This window comes from Gallus gallus, chromosome 10 (genome assembly GCF_016699485.2).
Source record: "Gallus gallus isolate bGalGal1 chromosome 10, bGalGal1.mat.broiler.GRCg7b, whole genome shotgun sequence".
NCBI classification, from domain to species: Eukaryota; Metazoa; Chordata; class Aves; order Galliformes; family Phasianidae; genus Gallus; species Gallus gallus.
In genome coordinates this window covers 4,089,205-4,103,701 of record NC_052541.1, presented here as the reverse complement: position 1 = coordinate 4,103,701, position 14,497 = coordinate 4,089,205, and the positions used below count along the sequence as shown (strand labels likewise).

The 14,497-nt window shown below is 48.5% G+C and overlaps 1 protein-coding gene across 6 annotated transcripts in view; it reads left to right on the top strand.

Annotated features, from left to right (window-relative positions):
* The window catches only part of USP3 (ubiquitin specific peptidase 3), a 79,542-nt gene that overhangs the window by 34,629 nt on the left and 30,416 nt on the right, over nucleotides 1-14,497 (top strand). Inside the window, exon 1 of one of the 6 annotated variants that reach the window (XM_413755.8) lies at nucleotides 7,892-8,076. The exons of 3 other annotated variants lie outside the window; for them this stretch is intronic. In XM_413755.8, the coding sequence (XP_413755.3) occupies nucleotides 7,986-8,076 (91 nt within the window). In that variant the 5' untranslated portion in view covers nucleotides 7,892-7,985. Of the gene's footprint in view, nucleotides 1-7,891; nucleotides 8,077-8,243; nucleotides 8,582-9,865; nucleotides 10,519-14,497 lie in introns of those variants that run through there. 2 more of the 6 variants (XM_025153918.3, XM_046899244.1) reach the window with 2 other exon arrangements.

The following is a 14,497-nucleotide window of genomic DNA, read 5'->3' as shown; positions in this document are numbered from 1 at the left end:
CTGAAGGAGTAGCCAGACAAATGTCCTGCTATAGGCAGAGCATTTGGATGTACAGGATCAGCTCTGGCCTTGCCTGGTTACTCTGCCAGCAGAGTGGAAGAAGGGAGAGAGCTGGACCAGGGGACAGCAGTCTGCACGCTGGATTTCAGTTTCTGACTGAGTGACTGACTTCTCTTTGCTTTATTTCTGTCTCAATACCTCAGTAGTCATCTGTAGGTGCTTTGCACATTGCACCAGTCAGATTCATAAGGCAGGCAGGATGAACTGGGAGGGGGTTGGAAAAATGGCCTTGCTGCTGTTTCCTCCTTCCACTGATATAATTGTGCTCTTTGTTCTATACATGTAGCTGATGTGCTGCTGCACGGAGGATGAGTGCTACGGCCCTTTGTCACCACTTCCCTCGATTGACCATCACAAGATGGCTGGTGGAGTCACACCACAGGTCCTTTAATTTCTCCTGGGGTGTCTGTGTGGCTGAGGGGTGTGATGTGCCCATTAAGGTGTATGCAGCTCTCTAGCTGTCCTGCTACAAACAAAAACAAGTAACTATGCCAAGTCTGCTTGTGACTGGAAAAAAAAAAAAAAGAAAAGAAAGAAAGAAAGAAAGAAAGAAAAACAAACCCCCAAAATTACTTTGCAGCTTTTTCCAAAATATCTTTAAACTGTCTCGAGTGACTCACTGATGCCTGCTACACATCAAGAGATCTAAAGGTATATTTTAAAATAAAACAAGAAAGATGAATATTAACTCTTCTTCAGCCTCAGCTCCGAATGTATTTGTGGCTTAGTGTTCTGAGTTGAGAGCATTCTAAATCAAGAAGGGAACCTATCCTTAAGCAACTACAGGATGATTAAAATAGCCATCTCCTCCCGTTGGGCTTGTGGGATCATCTCTGCTGGTGCAGAAACTCAAAGCTCCAAGCAGTATTTTATTAGCTTTGGAGACTTAAAAAGCTTTCTTGGTTTTCTTGCTGGTAAACACTTTGCCAGTCGTATATGGGCTTTAAAAGACAGAGTGATGTGAAAGAAGTCAGTGTTGCAGTTTCCCAGAAATGCAGACCTCTTAATGATGGCTGCAGAGGCCAAGGCATGAGGGGTGGTGAGAGCACAGAGTGAGGGCCAGTTCTTTGCATGAGGGTGTGGCTGTATTGTAAATGAAGTTTACTCTGCTTATATTTCAATAATGTGTTCCAAAATCGTTAACTATATGAACTGTCCTCCAGCAGCGTGAGGAATCCACATCTTTGGGTCCTTAGTCCCTTGGGGAAGGCCGTGCACCAGTGGTGCAGCTGCTGGTTTGAAGCCTCCCCAGGAGCGGATTTTTCATGCACCCCCTCACACATGGAGCTGTTGGGGTTCTCCCACTGCCTTGTTTGCTGCAGCAGTCTTGTGTCCAAAGCTGCATCGCACTATTTCATACATGGCAGCAAACACATTATCATAGCAAATAGTACCTCATATGCTGTGGGAGAATTAGCATAACCCAGTGCTGCAAGCTGTGAGCGTTCCTGAATAGCCACTGCTATTACAGAACTGCAGGCTGCTGCATGCTGTTTACTTACTGCTGCTGGGAAAGAGAATGACAGACAGGCAATGCATGAGGAGCTTTTCCACATCATCTGCTCAAGTCATTCCAGATGATGGTACATCAGATGGGTTTGGAGTCAGTTTGGAGTCTGATCAGCAGCACAGCAACTGAAGTTTATGGTTTGGGTCTTTTTTCTTCCCTTTCTGTCTTCGTAGCTGGAGTGGCTCCATCCCAGCCTTTTATCCTAGGATAATGGATATCCTAGGAGTTCAGCCTGTGCAGATGAGAAGCTGTAATGAGAAGCTGGGCTTGTTGACCTCTGATACCTTAGGGAACAACATAATGAGAAGCTTTACCTTTGTGCAGAAGTACTGATTAGCAGGGATGTGAAGCTTAAGCTCTGAATCTGAATCACAAAATTGATGATTACCTGCCATGCTTAAGAGAACCTAAATGCTGTGGTTATTTACATCAGCCTTTTGATTTACTACAGCTGCTATATTTACCCATTTGGCAAGCGTGTCTTAGTTACACTGTACTTCAAAGCTCTGGTCTTTAAGTACCTGAAGATGTGGAACCGGCCGTTCTCCCTTGGGCTGGCTTGAAGTGGCATGAAGTACAACAAAGGAGAACTGGTTGTCCTGAACTAAAGACTTATTTTAAAAACTACACTACATACCACACAGATTTAAACACTTCTTGGGCTTGGATACTCAGTCACGTTTACAAAAGTAAAATCTCATTATGGTCTAAACACAGGCCTGGCATCCTGCTCCAAATGCAGGCCTTTACGTACCTCAAGTACCATGCTTAGGATAGAGACAGTACAGCAGTGAAGTCTTGAATTGCTGAGACTTCGATAATTTTTAGGAAATGATGGAACATTAAAACTGATTTTCTACTGAGAAAGTAACAATTTACTACAAGGATCCCTGCATCACTCTTTTCCAGCTCTTTGCTGCTTTACAAAACTGTGCTAACATGCAGAGGTGGTAGACAGACACCTGCTTTGGCCTGTTTTATATTGCTTGCGTATTTGAAACGTGGGAATTTGGTTAAAAGAATATGGGTCGATGCTGTTAGGGATAGATGTGCCTGTCAAGACATCAAAATGTAGTTGTGCAGATACTGCTTAACTATCTTCATGTGACTAGAGGTGAGGAAACAAGGGACTACAAGAAGCAGCAGTTCATCCCAAGCTTACTCATTTATTGCCTGGAACATCTATTCTGGTCACTGCTATGAAAGCAGACTTTTAACAAAAGGAAATGATAGTAATGAAAGGTTTTACTGCAGTTATGTGTCACCTTAGTTTCTTTCAGGCACAGAAACGCACACGAACATGGTAGAGAGTCATAGTGAATTGAGGACGGCTGCATTATGTGAGCATGAATGAGTTACTAAGCACTTCCTGAGGAAGTGCCAGGAAACCTTTATTTCATGGTGCACTGTAAATTCCTGACCATATAGGCATTACAGAAATCAGTCGTGGTATATTCTAGATTCTGGCAGGTAGAGGTGAAGTAACATAGCATAGGAGCTATTCTTAAATAACTGCCTCAACTATATTGAATCGAATTATACAGGGCTCTGAGTGAAAGAAATAACAGACACTGCAGATTGAAAATGAGATGAAAGTTCTTCAGACAGTTTTCTTGAATGTGATTTGTATCAAACTCCAAACTAACTTCCTAATCCTCCTGCAAAATGCCATGAATTTAAATAATTCAAAATATATTTGGGTCTTGAGCTTGTTTAGTATGAAGCAAGTCAACATCCCAGAAAATACAGCAAAAAGAACATCTGTGATAGTTTTGACTCCAGATCTGCTCTGTAACTCAGCTGCATTTCTCTTCTTCAGAGTTCAGAGCTGCCTGTGTCAGCAGTTCATGGATGCTCTGTGGTTGCAGCACTGGAGAGGCATTGGCACATTCACATTTTGCTATAGTGTGTATATCGTGAGTAAATCAGGCTGATTCTATGATTCTGTATCTAATACTGATGATAGGAGATCTCTGTGGCTTCTTATTTCAGAACAAGCTGGATATCTCCCTCCCACCATATATTACCATCTTAGTTTCAAGCTCCAATGACGTGTAAGTTCTGGAATTGAGTGCTTTTAAACAGTTTTTTCCCCCCTTTAATCAAATGGATGGGCTGGTCCAAGCTGTCACATTTTGCTGTCGGATAGGTAGGGCTGGGCTGTCTTTCCAAAAGGTGTGTGGGAGAACTCTGACTTCACTGTGCTCTGGTGCATTGCATAAGCTGAGTTGTATTTTTTAAATACACTCAATGACCTCACAAGAAAGTGTTCTCTTTTGTTTAAGATACGATGAAATAAAGCCTGACGATCTTCAGAGCAGCTTAAGATGAGTACAGAATCGGGGTGATATTCTCAAGAATGCATTTGGAAATAATATAAAAGTTATGTAACGATTACAGTAAAAGCTGGGGAGCCTAAAGGCCGGTGACGTGAAATACTGCTGGATGCACTTGCATTATTGAACAGACCATGGAAGGCAATTGACGAAGCTGGCACTGAAAGCTGCCAGACAGAACAGAACCTTCAGGCAGTTGGTTAAAGCATGAGTAAAAAAAGGCCCCTTTCTGTACCAATAACACGTTCAGGGGCAATGTGGAGAATTTTCAAGCAGTTCAGTTCATTTGTATGCTTCATTTTTTATGTCTTCCATGGAGAATAATGATACCATAGAGGATAATCACATTCACCTTGTTCATACCTTGCAGTGTGACCACGCCATGACAGTGCAGGCAAAGACTGGGTGACAGTTAAAGCATTGCCTTTGCTAATAGGATGCCTCCAGAGTTGTGTGGGAAAATGTGACATTAACGTGGGGAAAAAAAGGGAATTCTGGTAAAAGTATTACAGCTCTTTGCATGTTTATTGCACTGCTCTCTCTGAAGGAGTGACTGAAGGAACTGGGGCTGTTTAGTCTGGGGAAGAGGAGGCTGAGGAGAGACCTTATTGGTCTCTTCCAATATCTGAAAGGTGCTTACAGCGAGAGCCGGGCTGGTCTCTTCTCACTGCTGACAGGTGACAGGACGAGGGGAATGGCCTCAAGTTGTGCCGGGGGAGGTTTAGGTTGGATATCAGGAAACAATTCTGTACAGAATGGGTGGTTAAGCGCTGGAATGGGCTCCCCAGGGAGGTGGTTGAGTCACCATCCACGGATGTGTTTAAAAGTTGTTTGGATGTGGTGCTCAGGGACATGATTTAGCAGAGGGTTGTTAGTTAGGGTAGCATGGTTAGGTTGTGGTTGGATTTGGCAGTCTTTAAGGTCTTCTCCAACCTGAGCAATTCTATGATTCTATGATTCTAAGGAGCATCCTTCTGGAGAAACATATACGTGTACAGGTGTATGTGGGAATATAGGTTGTGCTGTTCCTGCACAGTCCAGCCCACCTGGGTCCTGCTGACAGTATGCAGTTTCTTTGGCCCGGTTCCTTCATTTCTGTGTGTCTGAGGGAATGCAACTGCTCCATTTCCATCCTTATCAGCCGAATTCAATAGCAGCACTGTAGTGAACGCGGCTCCGCCCAAGAGCGAGCTCCTTCAGCGCTGCGGCGGGCAGCCAACCCCGCGGGGCGCAGGCCAGGAGGGGGCGCTTCCTCCGCAGCGCGCCGCGGTGCTGTGCTATGGCGCCCCCTGGCGGCGGCTGCGCCCCATCCCGCCTCGAGTTCCCGTTTCCGCTCCGGGCGCTCTCTCGGGGCTTTGCGGGCCTTGGCGTTCCGCCTCGCCTACGGCGCCTCGCTTTGTGGGGAGAGCTCCTTACTGACTGTGTAGAGGGAGCAACTTGTGGTGTGCTGGAAAAGTGTGTGACCTTTGTTTTCAGAACACGTGCAGGAAATGGAAATAGATTTGCTAATGACACAGCCTGCGGCCAGAAAGGTGTTTGTGGTGTTAAGAGCGCTGCAGCTCACAGATGCACGCAGCTAAGCTGCTGCCCACTGCACAGATGGTATGCATCTCTCCGAGCTGCTAGGCCAGCCTCTACTAAGGGTTTTATTAAGCTGAGACCCGGTGTTATTACTTAGCCACATCCTGATGGTTTCTATTGATTTTTTCAGGCCAGCTGTCTGCCTCGGAGTTGCGTCCACAGAGTAAATAATTCATTTCCCTGCAGGTTTCTGTACTGTCCACATTGTTATCACCATTGTACCCGAATGTTGCACCTGCACACCTCTGGGAGCACAGGGAACTGCCTGCTCTTTGGATGCGATACACAGAGGTGGAAGCACACTCTCGCATGCCTTTGCTAGGTCTGGATAGGCACTTGGTGTTCTCAGAGTGTTCATTGCTTTGTGTGCTCAGAACCTTTTAAATTTGGAGTGCTTGGTGCATGTGCTGAGTTCACCACTTAGAAAAGAAGAAGCATGCTGTGGGAGAGGATATTATTTCTATCTGTATTTAATTCAGAAATTTTAGCTGGGAGAGACAGGAGGACTCCAAAATGTGTGCCCTGGACAGAGCTGGCCTCTTTTCCTTAGCTGCAGTCAGGAAGGAGGCTAGGTTTTTAACTTAAGCAGACACATCCGCTTAAAATGTTGGTTTAAATACCTTTCCCTGCCTGGTAAAGAGAGATTCTAGTTCCTCAGTTTAGCATTCATTCCACTCCTCCAGTGTTCTTCCTTCTCCATGCCATCCACTCACTCCAACTCCTACAGCAAACAAGGAAGTCATTCAAGGCATCAACTGCTTCACTTGGTCCCCTGAATGATGTCCACCCAGTGATTCTGAAGGAAGCCAAGACCACAGGTGAACTTCTGCTATTGCACCTTTAGTCCACATCATAGTACATACACGGGTTAATATTTTCAAACATTTAATACCAAAGGTCTTAAATACAGTACTAAAGAACCCCCCAGGCAAAACTACCCACAGTAAATTGTAGGTGTGTATGCAGGATACCAATTTAGGGCCAAATTCTAAACTTAGATGGAGCCTATAGCACAGATGGATGATTACAGATATCCCACAAAAGGATACTGTATTGAGTGTCTCTCTTGCAGTAGAGCTGATGGCATACTATTTTAAATGGAAATTTCTAACGTACTTAACACGCTCACCACAGGTCCCTGTTATGTAATGATTTGCACCCATCACGAGCGTGCCTGCAGGAGTTATCTCAGCTATCATCTACACTGGACTGAGCTGAGGAAGGATGGGAGAAAGAGATGGGACCCCAGTTCCAAATTAAATGTGTTTTCTTTTTCCTCAGTGGATCTTACTGAACGAACCAACTGAACAGGAAAATAATACCTGGAGCTTCTATTCCAGTTTCCCCCCTGCATGAGATGAATGTGGGCTACCCCACGTTTGGGACACATGTGGCAATTAAAATCAAGGAACAGGCAAATATTTGGGCAAGATCACACTGCCAGCCTGCAAATTAAAGGAAGAATAAAGTGCTGTTAGCATGCAGAGGAGCAAAGTGTCACAGCCCTGTGGTTGTGGCTCCTAGGAGTGCAAGAGGAAGGGGCTGTGTTGGTGAGCCGACACCTTCCTATGGAGGGAAGTGAAAGCGCAGGTGTGTGCCGCTGCAGGAAGCGCTGCTGTGGGCCGGTTGTGCGGCCCGGACTGACCTTCCTGCAACTGCGGGTCCTTTTGTGCTCCTGTTATGGACATCTTAACAATTCCACAGCAGGGGACGAAGGACGTTTTTCCTTCTGCACGGTACCGCAAGCTGTACAGACATGCAGTAAAGGGAAGAGTCAAAACCTCTTAAACAAAAGCCACGTTTGTTTTTGCTGTGAGAAGTTTGCAGCCTTCCAGAACGAAAAGAGGGGGTCTCAGAGAAAGCCGAGCGTTGCCCGTGGAGCTCCTGGCGTGTTTCGGGGCTTCTTTCCTCACGGTCCCCTGCGCCCATTAGCTTTGCTGCCACGGATCGTGCATTTTCACCTCTGTCTGGTCTGAAAGATAAATCAGTGCATGCAGCAGAAGTCATACTGCGGCGGGGTTGTCACTGTGAGACCGATCCTATGTATTTCACGTTGGTTGGGGCAAGAGAAAAGGTGCGATATCACCTCGCAGGAGTCGCGGTAATTAAGTAGATTAAAAATTAAGGGATTAAAAAGATCCCTTCTTGCCGAGGCGTTGCGGTGGCGGATCTGTGCCGCATCGGACACGGAACGCCGTGTGTCGGTGCCGCCCCGCACGGAGCCACGCAGCGCTCCACACGCAATAGAGGCGCGGGGCGGAGCGGCCCGGCCGGCCCCAGGTGCCGCGCGTCACCGCCGCGCAGCGTGCCGAGGGGCGGCTGCTCGGAAAGCCCGGCGGGGGGCGGGTCGGTCCGAGGGAGCGGCGGGCGCGGACGGGAAGCGGCTGCCCGCAAAGCTCGGCGCGCGGATCGCGGGCCCGGCCCTAAGATGGCTGTTGTGCGCGGGGCGCCGCCGCCGTCGTAGAGCCGCGAGGAGCCGCCCGCCGCGCCCCGCCGCCATGGAGTGCCCGCACCTCGGCTCCAGCGTCTGCATCGCGCCCGACTCGGCCAAGTTCCCGCAGGGCTCGCCCTCCTCCTGGTGCTGCAGCGGTGAGTGCTCCTGCGCGGCCTAACGCCGCTCCCGGCCCGAGGCGGCCCGGCCCGAGGCTGCCCGAGCGCGGCGGGGGGCGGCGACCGAGAGCCTCTCCCGGGCACCGCCGCTCCTTTGTTCCCCGCGGCCGCCGCCCCGCACACCCCCCCCCCTCCCCCCCCCCCCAGCCAAACCGCGGGACCCCTCGGCGGGAGGCGCCGCTCAGGGCCCTCCCCGCGGGAGGTGGGAAGGAGGCGGCGGGCCGGGGGGGGCCGGGGGAGATCCCTTCCACGCGGCCGAGCGGCTGCCGCGTGTCCCGGCGGGCGGGGGGCGAGGGTTCGGCGGCCGCGCTCCGGCTTTGTGCGGGGCGGAGCGCGGCCCTCGGCGGACTTTGTATGCGCGGAGCGCCCGCGGTCCCGTTCGTCCCGCGTCCCCCCCTGCTCCCCCCGGGCGCGGAGGAATGCGGGACCGCGGCCCTTTTGTTCGCCCCGGGAGCTGCGTGGCCCGGCGCGGTGCTTGCTGCTGGTGCGCCTTTCGGTTACCCCGAGATTACTTTCTATTTTTTTTTTTTTTGAGTAGATGGGTTTGGAAGCACTTCACAGAGCGCGGCTGAAAGCGGAGTGCCGCGGTGCCGAGGCGCGCGCCCCTCCGTCAGCCGAGCAGCGGCCGAACGAGGGCTGGGTGCGGGCCGGGCCGTCCCGCGCGCGGAGCGCGGGGAGCCCCGCGGGGCCCTTTGTTCGCCGCTCCGTAACGCACACATCAGTCCTCGCACGTCCCGTGCCGGGGGGCCGCGGTCGCGCGGCGCCGTTGTCGGAGGGCTTCGCCTGCGAAGTTTCCACGTCCCAGCGTTTGAAATGCAGCTTTTGGACGGACGGCTGTACTGACAGCCTGCGGAGGTGGCTCTGGGTTTTGGTACGTTTTTGGCTGTCCCAGCCGCAGTGGGGTCAGTTCTGCTCGGCAGCCCGGCGTGCGTGGCGGCCGCTGGGCCCGCTCCCGGCAGCAGCACCGCACTGCCGTGCCTGCGGGCGCCACGCAGAGCCCTTCGGGTGGCAGTGACTGCCGGGGGACGTGTCAGCTATGTGTGAAGGCTGTTCCCGTTCTTAAGGAAAGGCGGCTGTCCTTTGTCTGTCCAGCAGAACCCGTGCTGCAGTGTGGGAGGTGTGCTGCCCGTGGTGGCGGCTTCCTGGAGCCGAGGTGTGGTGCTGCTGCTTCCTGTGGCAGAACCGGCTGTGGTTTCACAGAGGGAGCACGCTTTGCAGGGGAACGATCTCCAGAAATGGTTTGAAGGAAGGAAGGAGTGCAGGAAAACTTGTTTTTTTTGTGGTGTTTCTTTATGAAAAAGTTCTTTGCGAGACACCTAACTCGGTAATTCCATCTGTTGTCTTCAGGCTGCTGGGTGAGCAAAGGCGTCATCCAGGAGCACGTGGCAGTGGGGACCCACCCCGCAGAGAGCTTCAAGTAGATGAACTAAATACACATCCTCAGCTATTCATAGAGCTTCTCAGCTTCAAAAATAGGCCGGTTTGCAGGTACAGGGTCCTGCTGGGTATGTTCCCAAGGGGGGAAGGTCAGCAGTCAGAACAGCATTTCCTCTGTCAGCCGGAGGTGTTTGCCCAGAACAGAACGGGGGAGGTGGTTGGGTTGCTGGACATGCAGCGGTTTGGCAAGGGCTGGGGGCAGGAGGAGGGAGCTGGGCTCCTGGGGAGCCAAGCAGGTCTGTAATGGTGCCGTACCTCAAGGAGTGCCTCCTGTGGCTTAATAAAACCCATAAAATGAAGAAGTCACACAGTGCTTGCATAGAGAACTGCTGGGGAAAGAAGAGTGTAGGTGTGCTGAATCCCAGCCATTGTAATGGGCAAACAGCAGGCTTGTGTCAGCTTAATGTAATCAAAAGTGATTATTTTCAGAAATGAATTTTGTGTTCTTATTAATCTGGTGAAATGTAGTGCGTTCCTTCCGAGCTACAGCTGCTGCTGTGTGTTGTTAGGTTTGCTTCCTAAAAGTATAGGGTGCTCTCTGCTTCTTGTCCGTGCTTGTTTCAGTGAGATTAGTTTTGAGAGATACATGATACTGGTTTCTGTCTGTTCACAATACGTGCAACTTCTTACTGCAACTTGGTAACCTACAACTAGATCAAGTGACATAAATAAATGTCTTGTAAAATTGTAATGTGTTTCCCATTGCCTTTGATGCTGTTTTCCGAGGTTCTGTGGACTCGATTCTCTTTGTTGATGTTGTTGCTTCAGCTGCAGGAAAATGTTTAAAGGTACCTCCGTGCAGTGTGTAATTAATTACACGGCATCCGACACATCACGCGTTGTCTCACAGTGACTCAGACCTCACGGCCCGTCCTGTTCTGGGTACTGCTGACCTTTCCAGAAAAGGAGCACAAGTGAAGGTAGCGATGCAGGAAGCACAGCTGGCTGGTCGCTGATAGCAAGGCACTGCCCCACAGGGGGAGGGTGAGTTCACACTGCAGACCGACAGGGGCTATTTTTGTCACTATCTTGATTGCGATTTGAGGGCCTGGAATTGTCACATGGAGTGAGTGGCAGATGTCTGTGATTCACCTCTTCCCCCCCCTCTGTGAATGCTCTTGATGGCAGCAGTGCTTCACAGGGTAATAGGAATGCACTTCTGAGTCTTGTGGGGATGTATAAGGGTACTGTGGAATGGTGCTGCATTGGAAGCTGGTATTTGGAAGCCTGCTTGACCAAGGTTAGGGAATTGAGAAGCATGTGCACCAGCCTGAATTACTCTTTTGGCCTAAGTCAGTTCTCTGAGAAGACACCTGCAGCATTGTTAAGAAGGCTCTGTGATGATGGGAGGCTCTGAGACAGCAGCAAGGGCAGGCACTGATGGCAAGTGTGCTGGGCAAGTGAGAATCTTTTTGCTCCAGGTTAAAGAGCAATGGTCTGTGCTCAATTTGAAGTGTCTCTAGGGCTGCTGTTGCCCCTGTGTAGAGGGAGTTTTAAGCACCTCTTTGAAGGAAGGCCTGTTTTCCTGAGTGTTCAGTCCTGTCAAAGGTGCTCTGCACAGCAATACACAAAGCAGTGTGCTTTTGCTCTGGGGAGCTTTAAGGCTGTCGAAAGAGCACAGAACACCTTTTTGGAGATCCAGAGGCAAGGCTGCTGTTGCTGCTGCTGTAATTGGGCATTGAAGAGGAGCCAAAATTCATATATGGACTAGAGATGGTACAGAAACTGAAAATTGCTTTTAATTAGTGCAGTGACATACTGCGTGCAGATGTCTGCTAATTCCAGGCACCTCCATTTCTGAGAGTGATGCTGGAGCTGGAAGCAGAGTAGCTGCAGGCATTGGCAAGAGTGCTGTGGAGCATCACAGTCGGTGTGATGTGCCACACCTTCAGCGCTGTTGTGCAAATCATGCAGCTATGAGAAGCACTCTGGAACAGCTGAGATGTGGTGTTGCCCAACAGCTTCTCATAGGCTCGTGAAACCACAGGGAGCTGTGCCTCACCTAAGCACGATTGCAGTCTTTTAAGCACCCTTGTGCAAGTCTGAAGGATTTTGTCAGCTTTTTTCTGCGTGGTTGAGTTGAACACATCGGTTGGTTGATGTAGAATTTCTTTAGAAGAACTGTGATAGATGGATAGAATTATGTCTGCTGAAACTGAGATGCAGTGAATTGGTTTTACAGCAGAATCGCACTTTTGGAGTATATTTAAAACTTGTGTTTCAGAATATCTTTTGTTCTCAGTAGTGTAATTTTGTTAGCTCTCGAAGAGCAGTTCTGGCTGCACAGTGGTGTTTCCTGCTGCAGCGAAAGGTCCTTGCCTGACATCTGTTTCTTGCATTCCAGTTTCTGTTGAATGAGAGCTGTAATTTCGCAGTTGGTCAGAAACACACGTTGTGGCATTTGCAAATGACACTGGGACTAGAAAAACTATGGAGGGGAGCACGTACAGGGAAGCAGAGGGGAAGCAGAGTGATTATCATAGAAATCTGCATACTGAATTACCACTTCTTTCTGTTTTTAAGGTAATTTTCAAAATGGCTTTTTTTTTTTTAAGATCAGAATTACCCCAAGTGTCACTGAACGCTTGATTTATGTGAGTGCAAATATTTTGGGCTGAGTAGGAGAGCCCAGCACTGTTGTAGTCTTTGGATGATGTCTCCAGCTACATGAGTTACACTGCTTGCTTTGTGTTGGGGTGGGAAGGGGCGTTCTGCCAGGCTGCTGGACTGTTGTTATCAGGGCCACAAGAAAAGCACCACAAAAGCACAGGTATGCAGGCTTCAGCTATCTCGGGTTCCCTTTTCATTCCAGCTCCTTGTTAGTGCTTTTTCTCCATCTCTGTGAGTTGTCTTTTTCCTTTTTGTTACTCGAGATTCTCGTTTCCTCTTCCCTTCCATTCTTAGCAGAAGATGGGAAGAAAGAGAACTTGCTGAACATGGAAGGGGTAGGCAGACCTTTGTTCCTATGACCAGTTATTTTCAGTCAGCAGCACGCAGACTCGGGGTAAGCTTATGGACGTAATGGTCTGTGTATGAAGGTGATTTCTCATTCTTTCTTTCTCTGGAAAATGAGTTTGATCTGGAAAAGACCGGATTGGATATTTTTTTTACCTCTTTTATTCAGTCACCTTCTGAGGTTGAATAGTCTTTCATCCATTTCTTCACGTTAACGCAATGCAGGAATGCTTCTTAGTTATTTTTCAGACTTTATAGGCTGTTAGATCTCCTTAAGCTCATTCCCTGACTGTTTTCAAGTAAAGCTTATTAGCTTTGGCTTGCATTGTTTTAGACTCGGTCTTGTTTTCATTAACACTGTGAATGTTTTTGTTCCCATTTGAATCTGTTGCTTATGTATGGGGCAACAGCTATCGTAATCTGTGTGACAGAAGTGGTGCTTTGGAACAAGTTTTTTTTTAGGAAGATTTATGTTTATTGAGGTGGGGTCAGAGCCTTGATTCCAGTCTTGTAGGCTAGACCTCATTTTCCTCTCCAGCATGAAAAGAGGAGTGTTTGATTTCAAATACTTGGCTGTTCTAAAAGCAAATTTGAGTCAAAAATCAATGTGAATTGATGATGCTTAATGTCTTCTAGGCTTTCTTTTGAAAAGTTTATTTTATTCTGCTCAACAAAATCACAATCAGAACTTGAATGTTAGCTGATGAAAGAGACTGCTGCAGAGAAAGGCAGTAGCCAAACATCTAATCCATTGCCTTTGTTTAGAAACTGGGTCTAATCTTCATGAGGATCTTGGTGCTAAATTTTGAAGGACAGATTTTACTCCTCAGGATTCCAAATCAACTCTTCCAAGTGCACCATCGTGGTGAGGAGACAGGGTGCTCTGGAAGCGGGATAGAGAGGGCAGGACGGACTGCACTGAGCCTGGTGTGCTCTTGCCTTAGCTGCAGATAAACCAGCTGTGGTGAGATTTGAACTTAAGTGTAATCAGGACAATCACATTCACCTGCCTGTCCTAATCCCTTCAAGGTGTGCAGATGGTTAAAGCAAATTAAAAATGCAAACAGCAAAGAGAAAACCAAACAAAAATCCAAACGCAGTGCATTATTGTTGCTCCATTTTTCTTACAGTCAGGCATAGGGCTGTAAGGTGCTGAGGCCAATAGAATAGTGAATTTTTTGTTGTTGCATCTGTGCCTGAGGTTTGTAGTGAAAGTTTCAGACCTTGTTTGGAGGGAAATAAAGCTTTGAGCCATTTCTCACTTGGTCTGTGCTGCTTTTAGTAACCTGTTCCTGCATCGCTTTCTGTTTTGTTGGTAATAAATACCCTTCGGGTAGCTGAAGAGCGCTTAAAGGCCCTGCGAAATGATGGCAGTCTGTGCAGGTTAGGAAGTGCAGCTGCTTCAGAAACTTGGAAAACTAGCTAAGGCTTTTCTGATAGGTATTTTGGGATTGTCAGAGGAAACAGTTGTTCTTGTGGAGTGAATCTGAGTAATGTCAGGTCAAATACTGCCTTATGGTATCCTTGTTACTGGGGCCATGTAAACTTTTGCCCTCCGTTTCCTTGATTATAAGAGGGCTTTCTGAAGTGTAGCTGACATGGTAAATGTACTTCACGTTCAGCAACCTCTGCTGGTATGCCAAAGCAACGCTCCTTCAGAATACTTGTTTGGTTTTGGATCTTGAAAATGTAGCTATGAAATGCCTTTGACGGATTTGATTACACGCTTGAATCCAGTCCCACTAACCACACACAGCCTGCCCATGTAAGATAATTCTTCCCAACGTTGGGCTTTTCCCCCTCACAGTGTTGCAGCAGACAGCTGTTTCACTTGGGAGCAGTGAGGTGCTGGGCTTGAGGGTGGGTCCTCATCAGAGCCAAATGGCCGAGTATTGATTTATTTAAGCTGGGTTGTGTGCACCATTTAGAGTTCAGTCTGAGTGCAATGAGTCCACGTCAGAATACAGGCACGTGTTTTCAGAACTGCTATGGCCCGTTTGGATTTATT